At 48.7% G+C, this 17,668-nt stretch overlaps 1 protein-coding gene and 1 long non-coding RNA gene across 2 annotated transcripts in view; one reads left to right on the top strand and one right to left on the bottom strand.

The window, feature by feature from the left end:
• The window catches only part of DYNC1H1 (dynein cytoplasmic 1 heavy chain 1), a 93,567-nt gene that overhangs the window by 27,100 nt on the left and 48,799 nt on the right, over nucleotides 1-17,668 (bottom strand). Inside the window, exons 33-46 of the mRNA XM_015144508.3 lie at nucleotides 17,180-17,418; nucleotides 16,522-16,678; nucleotides 13,494-13,721; nucleotides 12,748-12,978; nucleotides 12,359-12,499; nucleotides 11,864-12,097; nucleotides 11,569-11,775; nucleotides 11,359-11,480; nucleotides 10,082-10,247; nucleotides 7,351-7,514; nucleotides 5,126-5,255; nucleotides 865-998; nucleotides 285-399; nucleotides 22-183 (exon numbers count right to left, since the gene is read on the bottom strand). Coding sequence (XP_014999994.2) covers nucleotides 22-183; nucleotides 285-399; nucleotides 865-998; nucleotides 5,126-5,255; nucleotides 7,351-7,514; nucleotides 10,082-10,247; nucleotides 11,359-11,480; nucleotides 11,569-11,775; nucleotides 11,864-12,097; nucleotides 12,359-12,499; nucleotides 12,748-12,978; nucleotides 13,494-13,721; nucleotides 16,522-16,678; nucleotides 17,180-17,418 — 2,430 coding nt within the window. The remainder of the gene's footprint in view (nucleotides 1-21; nucleotides 184-284; nucleotides 400-864; nucleotides 999-5,125; nucleotides 5,256-7,350; nucleotides 7,515-10,081; nucleotides 10,248-11,358; nucleotides 11,481-11,568; nucleotides 11,776-11,863; nucleotides 12,098-12,358; nucleotides 12,500-12,747; nucleotides 12,979-13,493; nucleotides 13,722-16,521; nucleotides 16,679-17,179; nucleotides 17,419-17,668) is intronic.
• The window catches only part of LOC144330421 (uncharacterized), a 117,591-nt gene continuing 115,361 nt past the window's right edge, over nucleotides 15,439-17,668 (top strand). Inside the window, exons 1-2 of the long non-coding RNA XR_013396581.1 lie at nucleotides 15,439-15,780; nucleotides 16,120-16,744. This is a non-coding gene — a long non-coding RNA (uncharacterized LOC144330421). The remainder of the gene's footprint in view (nucleotides 15,781-16,119; nucleotides 16,745-17,668) is intronic.

Below are 17,668 nucleotides of genomic sequence, written 5' to 3'. Positions count from 1 at the left end.
CGCAACACGTCACCTAATTACCTCTCCATTGGCCAGAAGGGTATTCATTCGCTCCAGGAATCCAGAATCTAATACATTAGATTCATCCATTATAAATGCTATCTTTTCATTTTTACAGCCAGAGCGTCTCAATACTGTCCGCAGATCTTCATCGAAGTCTTCCCCTGTGTACTTCCTGTGGACCTACAGAAGCACAGGCAAGTTAGGTCCATTCCTACTCACTGAGCTCTGCACACACATCAAGAATCTGTTGCTGGGATTAAGAGGCCACCAACCAGACGCACCTTAATCTGGTACACACTCAAACCGTTCATCCAGGCGACAAAACGAGACAGGGTAGTTTTTCCTGCTCCACTAACACCAATCAGAAGCAAGTGGCCTTGAGGCTGACGGAATATTCTGAAACATCATGAGAACTGATCAATGTTAAGGCTTATAACGCCTCATTCCCCTTTTGACTCATATCTAGTGTCTACAGTATTTCGGACATGTTTTAACTTGAACTCGTATATTAAACGTTTGCTGAGCAACTGTCATTTGTGAGGTCCAGGAGAAATGCAAAGGCCGGTAAGACACGGTCCTGTCCTCCAGACTGACATGAGACTAATGCAATCCTAGCAGAAGGTCAAAGGGCCCTAATCATGGCAGGCATGCAGTGCTGGGGGGAGGAAGAATGAAGTTCTGCTTGGGATAAACTGAGGAAGGCTAAGCTGGACTTAGAAAGAAGAGAAGGGGGAAGCTGCTTGGCAGAGAAGGCTGAGGTGGAGGTGGTAGGACAGCATCAGGCCTGGTGTGAGCCAGCACACATACTTACTCAAGAGCAGCTTAGGCGAGAGGCGGGCCTGTAACAACAAAAAAGCCCACCTGTCAATCCTCAGCACGTGGTCTAGGACTTCATTGAACAGGACCAGCGGAACATCAAGTTCTTCTTCATAAAAGACCTTCAGCCTAGCTTTGACATAATCTCTTAACTCTTCTTGGTCTACTGGGATGTAATCCTATAGAAAAAAAAGTAATACCCAAATTACTTAGAAAAAATGTTAGTTATTAGATCAAAGTCAACTGTATTTCCACATACCATGAAGAAACTGTTAAAAAATGCAACAAAAAAAGGTATCATTTACAACATAGCAAAAAAATATAAATTCACTAGAAATGGATCTAAAAACATGAAAAGTTTTTATAGAGAAAACTGAACTTCACCAAAAGGCAATGAAGATGACCTCAATACATGAAGAGACATACCCTGATCACAGAGGGAAAAACGCTCTACTATAAAAATGTCAGTTCCATCAAACTCAACCATAGGTTCAACGTAATCCCGAGCGAAACCTCACTAGTGGGAGGTGCTTACTGTCTTGGTGCAACCTGACAAGTCAATTCTGCATTTCATTTGGAACAGGAAAGATCCCTCTAAAAAAGAAGCAGGTGTGAGGGCCTGCCCAATTTTTTTTTTGAGAGTAGCCTCGCTCTGTCACCAGGCTGGAGTGCAGTGGCGCGATCTCAGCTCACTGCAACCTCCACCTCCAGGGTTCAAGCAATTCTCCTGCCTCAGCTTCCCAAGTAGTTGGGACTACAGGTGTGCGCCACCACACCCAGGTAATTTTTGTATTTTTAGTAGAGACGGGGTTTCACCATGTTGGCCAGGATGGCCTTGATCTCTTGACCTTGTGATCTGCCTGCCTTGGCTTCCCAAAGTGCTGGGATTATAGGCATGAGCCACCGCACTTGGTCTGGGCCTGCCCTATTAAACAGACTTATTACCATAATCAGGACCATGTGGTTTTAGCACAGAGAGCAACCAACAGATACCTATGCACACAGGGAAACTATGATGACAGACTGATACTGTGGAGTAAATTATTATTTAATAAACTTTGCTGGGATAAGGGGCATACACAAGGAAAGAACTGAAAATGGAGCCACTGCTCACTCCATACACAAACTCAATTAGAGACGTGATTAAGGGTTTCAAAGATCCATCTATTTTTTTTTTTTTTCCTTGAGACAGGGTCTCACTCTGTCACTCAGGCTAGAGTGCAGTGGCCTGATCTTGGCTCACTGCAACCTCCACCTGGGTTCAAGTGATTCTCCTGCCTCCCAAGTAGCTGGGAGGACTACAGGCACATGCCAACATGCCTGGCAAATTTTTTTTTTTGAGTCGGAGTCTCCCTGTGTCGCCCAGGCTAGAGTGCAATGGTGCAATCTCGGCTCACTGCAACCTCTGCCTCCTGAGTTCAAGTGATTCTCCAGCCTCAGCCTCCTGAGTAGCCGAGATTACAGGCACGCGCCACCATATCAGGCTAATTTTTGTATTTTTAGTAGAGATGGGTTTCACTACGTTGGTAAGGCTGGTCTCGAACTCCTGACCTCGTGATCCACCCGCCTTGGCAAGACGGAGTTTCACCATGTTGGGCAGGCTGGTCTCGAACTCCTGACCTCAGGTGATCTGCCCACCTTGGCCTCCCAAAGTGCTGAGATTACAGGTGTGAGCCACTGTGCCCAGCCTGAAAGATACACTTTAAGAACGTTTGTTCTTCAAAAGATCTTAGAAAGGAGTAAAAAAATGGCTGGGCGCAGTGGCTCACGCCTACAATCCCAGCACTTTGGGAGGCCGAGATGGGCGGATCATGAGGTCAGGACATCGAGACCATCCTGGCTAACACGGTGAAATCCCGTCTCTTCTAAAAATACAAAAACATTAGCTGGGCGTAGTGGCAGGTGCCCGTAGTCGCAGCTACTGGGGAGGCTGAGGCAGGAGAATGGCGTGAATCTGGGAGGCAGAGCTTGCAGTGAGCCGAGATCATGCCACTGCACCCCAGCCTGGGTGACTGAGCAAGACTGTCTCCAAAAAAAAGAATAAAAAAAGATAAGCCACAGGGAGATGTTTCCTATATATGAAAAAGAATGGGTACCTAGAGTCTTAAAATATATAGAAAATTCTACCAACATTGAACACACCCACTTTACTACTCCGGGCTCCTATCAGGCCCTCTGCCTCGTACGCCCTCCCTGACGTGGTGAACCCTTCTAGAGAAAGCTGAACTTCACTGAAAGCCACTGAAGAAGACTTAAACACATGAAGACCCAATGCAAGGGTCACTCTACCAGAAATCTCTTCCCAGCCTGAGTTACCTCCCTCTGTCCCGCTCTTTCCTCCATTGGAGGGGGAGCTCCCTAAAGGAAGCTCTTACTCATGTCTATCACCTGGGGCTACTGACTGAAATGCAAGTGAAGAATGTAACTCAGTAAACATCCTCATCCTTGTCAGAGAAAAAGGACAACTCACAGCCATTCTGGAGAGGTGAACTCCATCTAGCATTTTAGCACATGAAACATTTTCACACAAGTTATTCACAATTGTCCTATTTTCAGTGTGAGGAATGTGAAAACAAATTTGTGAAGCAAAGATATTCACTGTAAACCCACTGAAGCAACACCTTCTACCGGATGGCAATCCAATGGCTTGACCCTCACACAGAAGTCAGAACCCCAGCAGCAGCCAGCCAGCCATACTCCTGGGAGTTCCTGCCCTAAAGCATCAGTGACTGCAAACCCATAGCCCATCACTGACGTAACAGCAGCCTCATTTGTAGTGCACTTCGGGACAAAGAGATTTTTCTTGTTTTTTAAGTGTTTTTTTGAGGTAGGGTCTCACTTTGTCACCGAAGCTGGACTCTTTTTTTTTTTTTTTGAGACGAGTCTCGCTCAGTCACCCAGGCTGGAGTGCAGTGGCGCGATCTTGGCTCACTGCAAGCTCCACCTCCTGGGTTCACGCCATTCTCCTGCCTCAGCCTCCCAAGTAGCTGGGACTACAGGCGCCCGCCACCTCGCCCGGCTCATTTTTTGCATTTTTAGTAGAGACGGGGTTTCACCGTGTTAGCCAGGATGGTCTTGATCTCCTGACTTCGTGATCCGCCCGCCTCGGCCTCCCAAAGTGCTGGGATTACAGGCGTGAGCCACTGCGCCCGGCCAGCTGGACTCTTTTTAAGTTTTTATTCTTTTTTATTTTTGAGACAGAATCTCGCTCTGTTGCCCAGGCTGGAGTGCAGTGGCATGACCTCGGCTCACTGCAACCTCTGCCTCCCAGGTTCTAGCAATTCTCAGACTCCCGAGTAGCTGGGATTACAGGCATGTGCCACCATGCCTGGCTAATTTTTGTCTTTTTTTTTTTTTTTCGTATTTTTAGTAGAGACGGGATTTCACCTTGTTAGCCAGGATGGTCTCGATCTCCTGACCTCGTGATCCGCCCATCTCGGCCTCCTAAAGTGCTGGGATTACAGGCTTGAGCCACCGCGCCCAGCAATTTTTGTCTTTTTAGTAGAGATGGAGTTTCAGCATGTTGTCCAGGCTGGTCTCGAACTCCTGACCTCGAGTGATCTGCCTGCCTTGGCCTCCCAAAGTGCTGGGATTGTAGGCGTGAGCCATTGCACCTCATTGTATTTTTTTTTTTTTTGGGACACAGTTTCACTCTTGTTGCCCAAGCTGGAGTGCAATGGCGCAATCTCAGCTCACCTCAACCTCTGCCTCCCGGGTTTAAGAGATCCTCCTGCCTCAGCCTCCCAAACAGCTGGGATTACAGGCATGGGCCATGATACCCAGCTAATTTTGTATTTTTAGTAGAGACGGGGTTTCTCCATGTAGGTCAGGCTGTTCTCGAACTCCCGACCTCAGGGGATCCACCGCCTCGGCCTCCCAAAATGTTGGGATTACAGGCATGAGCCACTGCGCCCGGCCAATGTTTTGTTTTTTAAAGTATTTTTTGAAACAGGGTTTTGCTGTTTTACTCAGGCTGCAGTATGGTGGTGTGATCACAGCTCACTGTGACTTCCCGGGCTCAAGCCTCCCAAGATGCTGGAACCATAGGCGTGAGTTACTTTGCCTGGCTAAATTTTCAAATTTTTTTGTAGAGATGGGGTCTTACTATGTTGCCCAGGCTGGGCTCAAACTCCTGGGATCAAGTGATCCTCCTGCCTCAGCCTCCCAAAGTGCTGGGATTACAGATGTGAGATACCATACCTGGCCCAAAGGTATTTTTGAGTAGAAGATAATTGGTTAGAATTGGTTAGAATTAGAAAGGGACGGCAGAACAAGAAGGACGTCTAAAACACTGGGAGTCTGCTACCTTTGACAGCCAGTTGCTGTACAAGATGGGCCGGCTCATTGCCTTCTCTCTGTCGATGTTAGGGAAGTGCTTCAGAGCAACCGTGTCGATGTTCTCGTCAGTCCAGCGCCTCTCCTCATCCTCCACGAGTCTGTGGGGAGAGCAGCACGTGCATTTGGGTAACTACAGGCCACGGTGAAGAAGCACCATGTTTGTGGGTGCTGTGGGCTCTTCCAAAGGATGCAGTCTTTATCACACATCTTCCTTTACTATGCATGGACAAACCTAAGAAGCTGAACTCATGACAGCTTAGGCAACCTGAAATTTTATTTACTTATTTATTTATTTACTTTACTTACTTACTTACTTACAGAGTCTCACTCTGTTGCCCAGGCTGAAGTGCAGTGGTGTAATCTTGGCTCAATGCAACCTCTGCCTCTCAGGTTCAAGCGATTATCCTGCCTCAGCCTCCTGAGTAGCTGGGATTACAGGTGTGTGCCACACCATGCCCAGCTAATTTTTATATTTTTAGTAGAGATGGGGTTTCGCCATGCTAGTCTGGAGCTGTAATCCCAGCACTCTGGGGGGGCAGAGGCAAGCAGATCACTTTAAGTCAGGAGTCCGAGACTAGCCTGGCCAATGTGGTGAAACCCTGTTTCTACTAAAAATATAAAAATCTGTCTCAAAACAAACAAACAAACAAAAAAAGGGAACTGTGATGTATGTAGTTTTAGAGGTGTAAGACTTACTTACTACAAGGCAAGCACGTGAGACTGTGATTGCCCTGCCGTGTGAGGACCTTTTGAGAAGCTGACTGTAAGATCTCCTATGCGGGCTACCAGGTGAGGGTCTACTGAAGGCAGGTATATACTTACTTACTGAAGCCAATATGAATTTGTAAGCACAACTGCTGTTGCTACATTTGAATTTAAACAAAATTCTCTGTGGTATTAGAAATCTGTGAAAATTATATTGTGGGAGACAGGGTCTTGCTCTGTCACTCAGGCTAGAATGCAGTGGCACAATTATGGCTCACTGTAGCTGCAGCTTCCCAGGCTCAATCGACCTTCCTGTCTCAGCCTCCCGAGTAGCTGGGACTACAGGTACATGCCACAACACCTGGCTAATTTTTCATTTTTTTTTAGAGATGGGGGTTTCACTATGTTGGTCAGGCTGGCCTTGAACTCCTGGGTTCCAGGATCCTCCTGCCTTGGCCTCCCAAAGTGCTGGGATTATAGATGTGACCCACTATGCCCAGCCAATTTTTTTTTAATTGAAAAGGGGAGAGTGAAGGTAGTTGACACAGCAACAACCAAAGACCGTTTAAACAGCAGCAGAACTCCAATAAGAAATAAAAACAGGGCTGCCACGGCCAACACGCTCTGTACTCAGCCTTGCCTGCTCATCTCTTACAGTGGCTCTCAGTAATGTGCCCAGTATTACCCAAGAACCCCAAGGGGTCGGGTTTGAAAGCCAGCGATTACAACTAGGCAGTATTCTGAGACCTCTTGTACAGTAATGATAGGAAAACCTGCGGGATGACACCTGGTCCAGAAGCACAGCTGCCCAATACTTAAGCATTTCTTAGTCTGGAGGGCACCATCTGCCAAGTCATCTTACTGCGATTCAAACCACAAAACCTACACAGTTGATGCTGATCAGTCATCCGTTAGCGGTTTTTTTCCCTTAAGTACTGGTCACTTAACTAGAAAAACTCAAAACTTACAAAACAAGAATTGATCCAAGTGGGCAACAGGTAAAAGAGAAAACCAGTGCCCCAGGGCTCCAGCTGCAAAGCCTCTGATGAGAACACAGGCTGAGAGTCAGGAAGAGGGATGGTGGTTACGGAGCATGTACAGTGGGCAGTTGTTGGGAGGCCTTTTAACTCAGCAGTGAACCCGTGCTCTGGGAAGGTTATCACAGGCAGCTGCTACCTTGTGTGGTCCCACCTGACAGTTTAAAAGGTTTATTAAAGTGCCCTGTTTTTTGACTTCTATGGTGTATCTTTAAAAAAAAGTACCCTGTTCATGGCCACAAGGTTTATGAAAGTGCCTTGCGTAAGCAGACAGTGGTGGGCAGCTGGTGCATTCAGTGCACTGTGACTTTGGTACCCTGGGGCGACTGTGACCAGTGTCCAGGCGGGAGGCTGCCCTGACTGACGCTCCTTCCACCACTGGCACCACCCGGCTCTAACTTAAGCAGGCCACCCCTGCAAAGACCCCAGCTGGATCCTCGGCTTCCCTTACCTATCTTGGAAGAGACGCAGAGCTTCATGTGCCCAAATCCGAATGAGGCCTTCAACAGGCAGGGTCTCCAGAGGTCTCAGCGCTTCGAAGATGCCTCTCACCCACCTAGTCATTTCACGGGGCGAATAGATATAGTGAGGTTGTGTATCCTGGGTGAATCTCTCCTAAGGGAATGAGAAAAATGGAAGTTACATGTCAATATCTTAAGACACAGAGAAGTGGTCAAAAGGTAAAATGCGGCAAAATATGTTTACATTAAAGAACCCAGACCCTGAAATATTTAAGAAGATAGCTGGACATGGTGGCGGGCGCCTGTAGTCCCAGCTACTAGGGAGGCTGAGGCAGGAGAATCGCTTGAACCCAGGAGGCAGAGCTTGCAGTGAGCCTAGACTGTGTCAGTGCACTCCAGTCTGGGCAATAGAGCGCGACTCCGTCTCCACATGAGTAAACGATGTTGGAACAACTGGATAACCGTCCAGAACAAAGTTAGATTCAAGCTGCTCACTTTATGCTGAAATACATTTTGTTTCATGATTTAAACATTTAAACAACGAAACTACAAAAAATCCTTCTGAAAATGCTTAAAATTAAAAGCAAATTAAATACTGGGAAAAAGCATCTGCCACCTATGACAAGCAAGCCGTCCCAAAGCATGAAGAGCGAGGGAGACGCAGCAGGGCGGTCGGCGGCTCCCACTCATCCCTGCAGCCAGCGCTCCATGGGAGGCTCAACAGAGAAATGCCAACAGCAACGACGAGAGTCATTGCTCACCAAATGGGCAACGACATTTTTGTTAATGACTCTTTTTTAAATGTTGCAGAACACAGGGAAGCAGGTGCTGCTGGTGGGAGTGTAGCTGGTCCCACCATCCTGAGAGCAATCTGGCAGATACACAGCCTTTCTATACATTTAGAAACTGCACAGCCTCTGTTCTCATCATCTACACATACATACACACGTATCGGATAATGATCTACACATACATACACACGTATCGGATAATGATCTACACATACATACGCACGCATCGATAATGATCTACACATACATACGCACGCATCGGATAATGATCTACACATACATACGCACGCATCGGATAATGATCTACACATACATACGCACGCATCGGATAATGATCTACACATACATACGCACGCATCGGATAATGATCTACACATACATACGCACGCATCGGATAATGATCTACACATACATACGCACGCATCGGATAATGATCTACACATACATACGCACGCATCGATAATGATCTACACATACATACGCACGCATCGGATAATGATCTACACATACATACGCACGCATCGGATAATGATCTACACATACATACGCACGCATCGGATAATGATCTACACATACATACGCACGCATCGGATAATGATCTACACATACATACGCACGCATCGGATAATGATCTACACATACATACGCACGCATCGATAATGATCTACACATACATACGCACGCATCGGATAATGATCTACACATACATACGCACGCATCGGATAATGATCTACACATACATACGCACGCATCGGATAATGATCTACACATACATACGCACGCATCGGATAATGATCTACACATACATACGCACGCATCGATAATGATCTACACATACATACGCACGCATCGGATAATGATCTACACATACATACGCACGCATCGGATAATGATCTACACATACATACGCACGCATCGGATAATGATCTACACATACATACGCACGCATCGGATAATGATCTACACATACATACGCACGCATCGATAATGATCTACACATACATACGCACGCATCGGATAATGATCTACACATACATACGCACGCATCGGATAATGATCTACACATACATACGCACGCATCGATAATGATCTACACATACATACGCACGCATTGGATAATGATCTACACATACATACGCACGCATCGGATAATGATTAAACATGGAAATGGCAGCAGTCTTAGAACCTGCAGAGAAAAGTGACTTTGATGACAGACCTTGGAGAAAGTCTCTCGGCTCGATAACATCTCTGAATAAAGTCCAATCTTTTTCAACACAGTTCTCATTTTTTTTTTTTTTTTTTTTTGAGACGGAGTCTCGCTCTGTCGCCCAGGCTGGAGTGCAGTGGCGTGATCTCGGCTCACTGCAAGCTCCGCCTCCCGGGTTCACGCCATTCTCCTGCCTCAGCCTCCCGAGTAGCTGGGACTACAGGCGCCCACAACCGCGCCCGGCTAATTTTTTGTATTTTTAGTAGAGATGGGGTTTCACCGTGGTCTCGATCTCCTGACCTTGTGATCCGCCCGCCTCGGCCTCCCAAAGTGCTGGGATTACAGGCGTGAGCCACCGCGCCCGGCCCTCATTTTTTTTTGAGATAGGGTCTCACACTCTACCACCGAGGCTGGTGCAGTGGCACAATCACGGCTCACTGTAAGCTCTGCCTCCAGGTTCAAGCGACTCTCCCACCTCAGCCTCCTGGGCAGCTGAGACTACAAGCATGCACCACTACGCCCACCTATTTTTTGTACTTTTTGTAGAGACAGGGTTTTGCCATGTTGTCCAGACTGGTCTCAAACTCCTGGGCTCAAAGGATCCACCCACTTCAGCCTCCCAAAATGCTGGGATTACAGGTGTGAACCACCACACCTGGCCAACAGAGTGCCTTCATTATGAGAGGAAAACAATTTCTGGAAGAGCAAAGAAACTCTGCATACCTGAGACATGGTGTAGAACTCCACCATGGCAGCAGTGAGCGGCTCCGCGTATGTCCGCAGGGATGGAATGAGCCTCAGCATGGCGCGGTTGAAGGTGCCGTAGATCTGTGTGAGGGAGGCGGGGCCCGGGTAATCCACATACACGACAGGCACGTGACGCAGGAACCTGTGCACAGACAGCCCAGCTCAGCGCCCCTCCCTGACAGCGGCTCCAGGGAAGGGGCAGTGTGCCAGTGGAGTCGCCCTGCCAGGGCCCTGTCTGGAGGTCGCTTCCTAACCCAGCTATGCAGACTCGACATCAGTGTTAGCTGAGATCACACACACACTGCTCAGGCTTGGGGTCCGACACATAACAGTCGATGGAAAACACTTGAAAAAGAAACCAGCAAAGATGAGAAAATAACCGAGGCTTATTTCAGCCTCATCTTGGCTCTACAGATGAGTCTGGAGCAGTTCATCACTACCAAGAGATCAATGCTTTCATTTTATTTAATTTTATGAGATGAAGTCTCGCTCTGTCGCCCAGGCTGGAGAGCAGTGGCGCGATCTCGGCTCACTGCAAGCTCTGCCTCCCGGGTCCACGCCATTCTCCTGCCTCAGCCTCCCGAGTAGCTGGGACTACAGGCGCCCGCCACCTCGCCCGGCTAGTTTTTTGTATTTTTAGTAGAGATGGGGTTTCACCATGTTAGCCAGGATGGTCTCGATTTCCTGACCTCGTGATCTGCCCACCTCTGCCTCCCAGAGTGCTGGGATTACAGGCTTGAGCCACCACGCCTGGCCAACGCTTTTATTTTTAACTTGTTTTTCTGGCATTACAGCAGAGAAGTAACCCAAGAGGAACCCACGATAAGCAGTATTGTTTTTATTCTCAAAACCAGGTTTTTGTGGTGCTGTGTGTACAGCAATCCTGAAGCTGTGTGTACAGCAATCCTGGAGCTGTGTGTGCAGCAATCCTGGAGCTGTGTGTACAGCAATCCTGGAGCTGTGTGTACAGCAATCCTGGAGCTGTGTGTACAGCAATCCTGGAACTGTGTGTGCAGCAATCCTGGAGCTGTGTGTGCAGCAATCCTGGAGCTGTGTGTGCAGCAATCCTGGAGCTGTGTGTGCAGCAATCCTGGAGCTGTGTGTGCAGCAATCCTGGAGCTGTGTGTGCAGCAATCCTGGAGCTGTGTGTGCAGCAATCCTGGAGCTGTGTGTGCAGCAATCCTGGAGCTGTGTGTGCAGCAATCCTGGAGCTGTGTGTGTGTGAAGCAGAGCAGTCTACCAAGCTGTTTTACCTGTGTGAGAGGGGCTTTCTTCCAGGGTCTGTGGGGGGATTACAAGCCCCAACAAACTGGATTCTCTCCAGCTTCACCCACGTTTGATCTGAGGTACGGTAAAAGCCTCCGTGCTCCACCATCTGAAGGAATGGATAGGTACTACATTAGGAGCAAAACGTGAACAAGAGACATTGTGGGGCAGGAAGGGCCTTGTGGACAGAAACAAACCTGTCTGATGAAGGATATGACCCTCTGCGTCCCATATTTATCCATATCTGGCAAGTTGATTTCATCACAGAACAACACCAGCCACTTTCCAAGTTGAACAGGAGCCAAAACAACCCCGTTAGGCGTGCGCCTGTACTCGCAGTAGTGATCAAAAGTCTTCAGAAGCAGCTCTGGCGTCGTAGCACTGGAGAAGTTGAGACCCACCACCTTTGGAGGGAAGACACAAAACCACACTGTGAGACCAACCCCCCGCTCAACACCAAAAGCTCTGCTGTCCACCTCCTGGCCTCTTTACCTCCATGTCAGGCAAGGCCCGGAGGGCGCTGAAGAGTGTCATGGTCTTGCCAGACCCCGGAGGGCCACACAAGACCAGGGGCTTGTGCTCGGCCAGCCAAGTGTACAAGAGGGCTTCGTGGCGGACTGTGTCCAGTGTCGGCACGACGACGTCAGGGGCTGCCACCTTGTGCGTCTCCACTTCAATCTGAGGCACTTTGGCCTGCCACGGAGACCACTCTCCGCTGATGGACACCTACACACAGAGATGGAAGTGTGAGTCAGGCTGGAACCAAGGTGTCTCCTCACGAGGTTTGCTTACCTGAACACAAACTTGAGCTTTCAGAATAAGGAAGGAATTGGTCAGGCTAATCTGCATTCTTTGCTAACACATGAAACTAAAAGGATAAAGTCCTTCTACGAAAAGGAATACAATGAAAAGAAAAAATACTCAAGGTCCATGGTCAGGTTGTTCCAGGACGAGTTAAATCAACACGGGCTGTAACCGCATGCTCACCTCATAATCGATAATGGGTATGTTGGGCGCAGTGGGCAGAGGCACGGTCGTGATTCTTCTGATGTATTCACCCAGCTCTGCTCTCATTTTTAGCCGGCTGTCTCCAGACAGGGACCAGAGTATGGCATAAACCAGATATCGCTATTAAAAGAGAAATTAAACTTTGATTTTTACAAAATTTCAACAACAAAAGAAAGACACTTACGGCAAAATTAACAAAAAGACAGTGGTTCCCAGTTTTCTTGCATCACAGACACCCACTGCACCTTTCCTAGCCCCTCAACGAAGGCTCTGCCCTCGCTTAGGAGAGAGCACCTCCACACAGGTGCAGCATTTCAGAGGTCCTCGGACCTGTGGTGAGCTCTGTGAAGCCCCTGATGCCCCCTGACCTGAATGTAGCGCTCCAACTGCTCGATTTGCATGGGGAAGTCGGGATGGTTGGCGTTATACTGCGCCACGTTGCGGCAGGCCTGGTGCAGCATGGAGAAGAGCGAGCCCAGGCAGCGCAGGCGTGTTAGGTCCATGATGTGCTCCAGCTGGAAGGCATGCTCTAGTGCCTTGGTGACCAGGCCGTTGGACGTGAAGTACGGTTGCATGATCGTGGCTGCATCTCTTTGGATCTGGAAAGTGGAATGAGTGATACTTAACTATCTTTCAAAAGGCAGGCGTGTTTCATGGATTCTAACCTGGTCCCAGGAGAAGGTCATATGACCTTGGAAAACTAATTTTGGATGAAGCTTTGGTGACCAATCCTCATTCCTTCACCCTGGTGGTTCTCAAAAACCCTGCTTCCCAGGAACTTTGGTTTTCCCATTGAATATGGCAAAGAGCAGTCTTCCATCAATTTGTAGAGAAAAGTAAGATAATGAAAAGAATTCGGTAAATTTTCCCATACATGACTTTTAACATCTGTAGCTGCTACAGCCGGGCTTCCTTGTTTAAGCTGGCGGAAGACAACATTGATTACACAACACTTGGCTGAGACTCACGCCTGTATTCCCAGCACTTTGAGAGGCCAAGGCAGATGGATTGCTTGAGCCCAGGAGTTCAAGACCAGCCTGGGCAACATAGTGAGACCACATCTGAACATCCTAGCACCCTCGCGTCATGATGTGTGGGTCCCACCTGGGTGTACCTGCAGCATGGGGGAAGCGGCCTCCTCCCCCTCATCCTCTTTGCCCTTGCGCCGCCGCTGTGCCTCATCCTCCCCTTCATCCAGCGGGATGCTGCGTAGCCTGGCCAGGAAGTTGTTGAAGATCATGTCGGTGCTCAGCACATCCTCACTGAACCAGACCATGCCGCAGCGCGACACTGTGGCCAAGGTCGCGTATTTCAAGTCCTGTACCTCAAACATTATTCTCACCTTGAAAGAAAACATTAAGCAGATTTAATGACATAGGTTTAGAAAAAACCTGGACATTAAGATTCTTTCACCTATATACACACTGAAAGGGTGACTTAAAACTTAATTTTCCTATACAGAAAGTAGCCGGGCATGGTGGCGTGTGCCTGTAATTGCAGCTACTTGGGAGGCTGAGGCAGGAGAATCACTTGAGCCTGGGAGGTGGAGGTTGCAGTGAACCAAGATCATGCCACTGCACTCCAGCCTGGGTGATAGTGAAAACCTGTCTCAAAAAAATTTTTTTTCTGCACTTATTAAAAAAAAAACAGGCCGGGCGTGGTGGCTCATGCCTGTAATCCCTGCACTTTGGGAGGCCGAGGCGGGTGGATCACAAGGTCAGGAGTTCGAGACCAGCCTGGCACACATGGTGAAACCCCGTCTCTACTAAAAAAAAAAAAAAAAAAAAAAATACAAAAAAAAACCCAAAAAAAAAAAACAACACCTACAGCTCACATCACTACAGTATTCACCATTCTCTCTACAGGAATCTGGGCAGGACAAGTGTGTGTGCCAGGGAGAAGAGCAGGGCAGACCACCGTGTTTAAGGTTTCCCACTGTTCTTGAGGGCACAGAAGCAACAGCCCCTCCAAGGGTGATGTCAGTAGTGACTGCGTCCTGGGTACGCACTGGGCCTGGATCCCTCCAGTCTCACACAACCTGACCAGGCATGACCAGGCAGGCATGCTGTGTCTCCAGTGTTTTTTTTTTTTTTGGAGATGGAGTTTCGCTCCTGTTGCCCAGGCTTGAATGCAATGGTGTGATCTCGGCTCACTGCAACCTCCGCCTCCCAGGTTCAAGCGATTCTCCTGTCTCAGCCTCCCAAGTAGCTGGGATTATAGGCATGCGCCACCACGCCCAGCTCGTTTTTTGTCATTTTAGTAGAGACAGGGTTTCATCATGTTGGTCAGGCTGGTCTCAAACTCTTAACCGCAGATGATCCACCTGCCTTGGCCTCCCAAAGTACTGGGATTACAAGCACGAACCACTGTGCCCGGCCTCACCTCCAGTTTAAAGATGGCGCAGGTGACTTGCTGGGGTCCCACTGCTAGTCAGTGGTTGAGATTCAAAGCAGGTGGTCGGACTCGAGTCTTAACCCCGGAGCTGTAACGAGGAGCTCAATCTCCTCTGACAACAGTTAGACTCTACTGATTAGCTGTCAGAGCGGAACTCGAGTTGTTGGAGTAGGTGCACTTTCAGACAGTACTCAGAATCCATGGCTGGTTCCTGAAGCTGAGATAAATACCAATCCTAAGCCTTGTTGTTGAAGGCTCATAAGCTGATCAGGCCAGAAACCTCGCATCATCCTTGAATTGTTTCCTTCACATTCACATCTAGTCCATCAGCAAATCCCATGCATGCTTTAAACTCCGACCACAGCCAGCCACCTCTCAGCACCTCTGCTGCTGCCAGCTCACCCCGTCCCTGATGCCTGGAGGACTGAGGCAGCCTTCAACTGGCCTCCTGGCTTTCACCCTGCCCTCTTCATTCTCCAAAAGGCAGCCAGACGGATCTTCGTGGACATACACCACGGAACATCGCTCCTGCCAGGCTGCTCCATGGATCCCAGCTTGCCCAGTGTACAAACTCACACTCCCACAATGACCTCCAGGGCCCCTGACCTGGCTCGTTTCTTCTCTGGTCTCAGCCCTGACTTGTCCTCCCTAGTCCTCTCTGTTTTAGCTGACTGCCCCTTGCTGTCCTCATGCACACCGGCCCCTGTCCCAGACCTGCTACTCCTGCTTGTGTGTTCCTTTGCCCAGAATACTTGGGAGCCTTGGAACCTAATCCCTCACTCCCCTGTGTCTGCTCAAACCACGTTCACAGGGAAGGCTTCACATTTTAACCTCCAGCCCCCACCAACACCTGACAGCTCACTTTCCATTTCTTTTTTTCTTTGCACCAATCACTATTCATTTTGTTTGTCCATTTTAAGCATCACACATGAGCAAGGGCTTTTGTCTTCCTGCTTTTTTTTCTTTTCTGAGACAGAGTCTCGCTCTGTCACGCAGGCTGGAGTGCAGTAGCGCAATCTTGCCTCACTGCAACCTCCACCTCCCAGGTTCAAGCGATTCTCCTGCCTCAGCCTCCCAAGTAGCTGGGACTACAAGCGCCCGCCACCACGCCTAGCTAATTTTTTGTATTTTTAGTAGAGACGGGGTTTCATCATGTTAGCCAGGATTGTCTCGATCTCCTGACCTCGTAATTCACCTGCCTCGGCCTCCCAAAGTGCTGGGATTACAGGCGTGAGCCACCACGCCCGGCCTGTCTTCTTGCTTTCTTACTGCTGTATTTTCAGCATCTACAACAGGGTCTGACTCAGTGCAAATCTATACCGGGCCTGGCAGTGTTTATTGATCAGTAGGTGTTGTCAGGCACCTGCACCATGCACTCATTTTCCAAGGGACAGCCTAGAAAGTCCCATTCCAAATTTCTCATTTTCCCAACTCTTTAGATGTATAATAGCTTAAGAAACCCTAACGACAACCCCACCATACAAGGTTAACCGATAATCACAGAATGTGCTTATTATTCCATAAATGATAGAAAGCCATTAATAAAACCTATTAAAATGTTTCTCACTAGTCATGGAAATGGAAAAAAAAATCTAGCAGTTGAGATGCTGCCTTTGAAAATTACTTACACAATGATCGCTACTCCACGGAATCTGGGTCCACGACTCCAGATCTGCACTTAGCTAGCATATGAATTTTAGTTGGCCAAAAGGAATTATTCAGTTGATGACATACAAAAGGCTACTTACATTGGGTGGAAGACTGAGGCGCTCTCCATTGGGCAGAGTTAGGAGCTTGTTGTCATCCAGCACTGAGTTCAAGTTCTCAACCCATTCTGGATCCACATCGCCATCGAAGACGATCCACTGGCGCTTCTGCAGCTCGCCTCTCACGCTGTCGATGATCCTGGTCGGGGAAGGATTTTAAAACAGCTGCTGACTAAATCAAGATTTTTTTTTTTTTTGAGACGGAGTCTTGCTCTGTTGCCCATTCTGGAGTGCAGTGGCATGATCTAGGCTCACTGCAAGCTCCGCCTCCCGGGTTCACGCCATTCTCCTGCCTCAGCCTCCCGAGTAGCTGGGACTACAGGCGCCTGCCACAATGCCCGGCTAATTTTTTTGTATTTTTAGTAGAGACGGGGTTTCACCGTGTTAACCAGGATGGTCTCGATCTCCTGACCTCGTGATCCGCCCGTCTCGGCCTCCCAAAGTGCTGGATTACAGGCGTGAGCCACTGCGCCCAGCCAATCAAGATTTCAACATTAGGCATGTTTACCTATGATGGTTTGAAGTGACCTTTAATTTGCTCAGACTTTGGCTGAAAATAATGTATACTCTGCTCTTGTGAGAGCAAAGTACGTAGGGCCCACATCCAGGAGAACACAAACACAGATCAAAGACGACGTACTTTCTCAGCACGTGTGTGAAGAGCCCATCTGTCCATTCCCTGGTGTTGGGGTCCAGGGTTCCGTAGAGGTGGTCTTTGCTGATGGCCTTGGGGTCGATGATATGGGCCACACCTTCCACACCCTCGAGTCTCTCCAACGCCTTTAGCAGGACACGCCAGGCCATGCTCTTCCCACTTCCCGAGGGCCCCACCATCATCAGGCCATGATTGATCTGGGTGATCTGATAGAGCTGGAGAACCTGCAGGGCCCAACAGACCAGCACAGTGACCATCCCAGAGGAGGAATGGGGCCAGCTCCTCGCTCAGCCACCTCTTGTGAAAGTCAGCAAGAAACATTACGTGTGGACTTCTTCTTTTTTTTTCTGAAACGGAGTCTCTCTCTGTCGCCCACACTGGAGTGCAGTGGCATGATCTCAGCTCACTGCAAGCTCCACCTCCCAGGTTCCAGTGATTCTCCTGCCTCACTCCCCCGAGTAGCTGGGATTACAA

The sequence above is a fragment of the Macaca mulatta genome, chromosome 7 (assembly GCF_049350105.2).
Source record: "Macaca mulatta isolate MMU2019108-1 chromosome 7, T2T-MMU8v2.0, whole genome shotgun sequence".
NCBI lineage: Eukaryota > Metazoa > Chordata > Mammalia > Primates > Cercopithecidae > Macaca > Macaca mulatta.
Note: the sequence above shows the minus strand (reverse complement) of the source record. Positions and strands in the feature narration are given on the sequence as shown.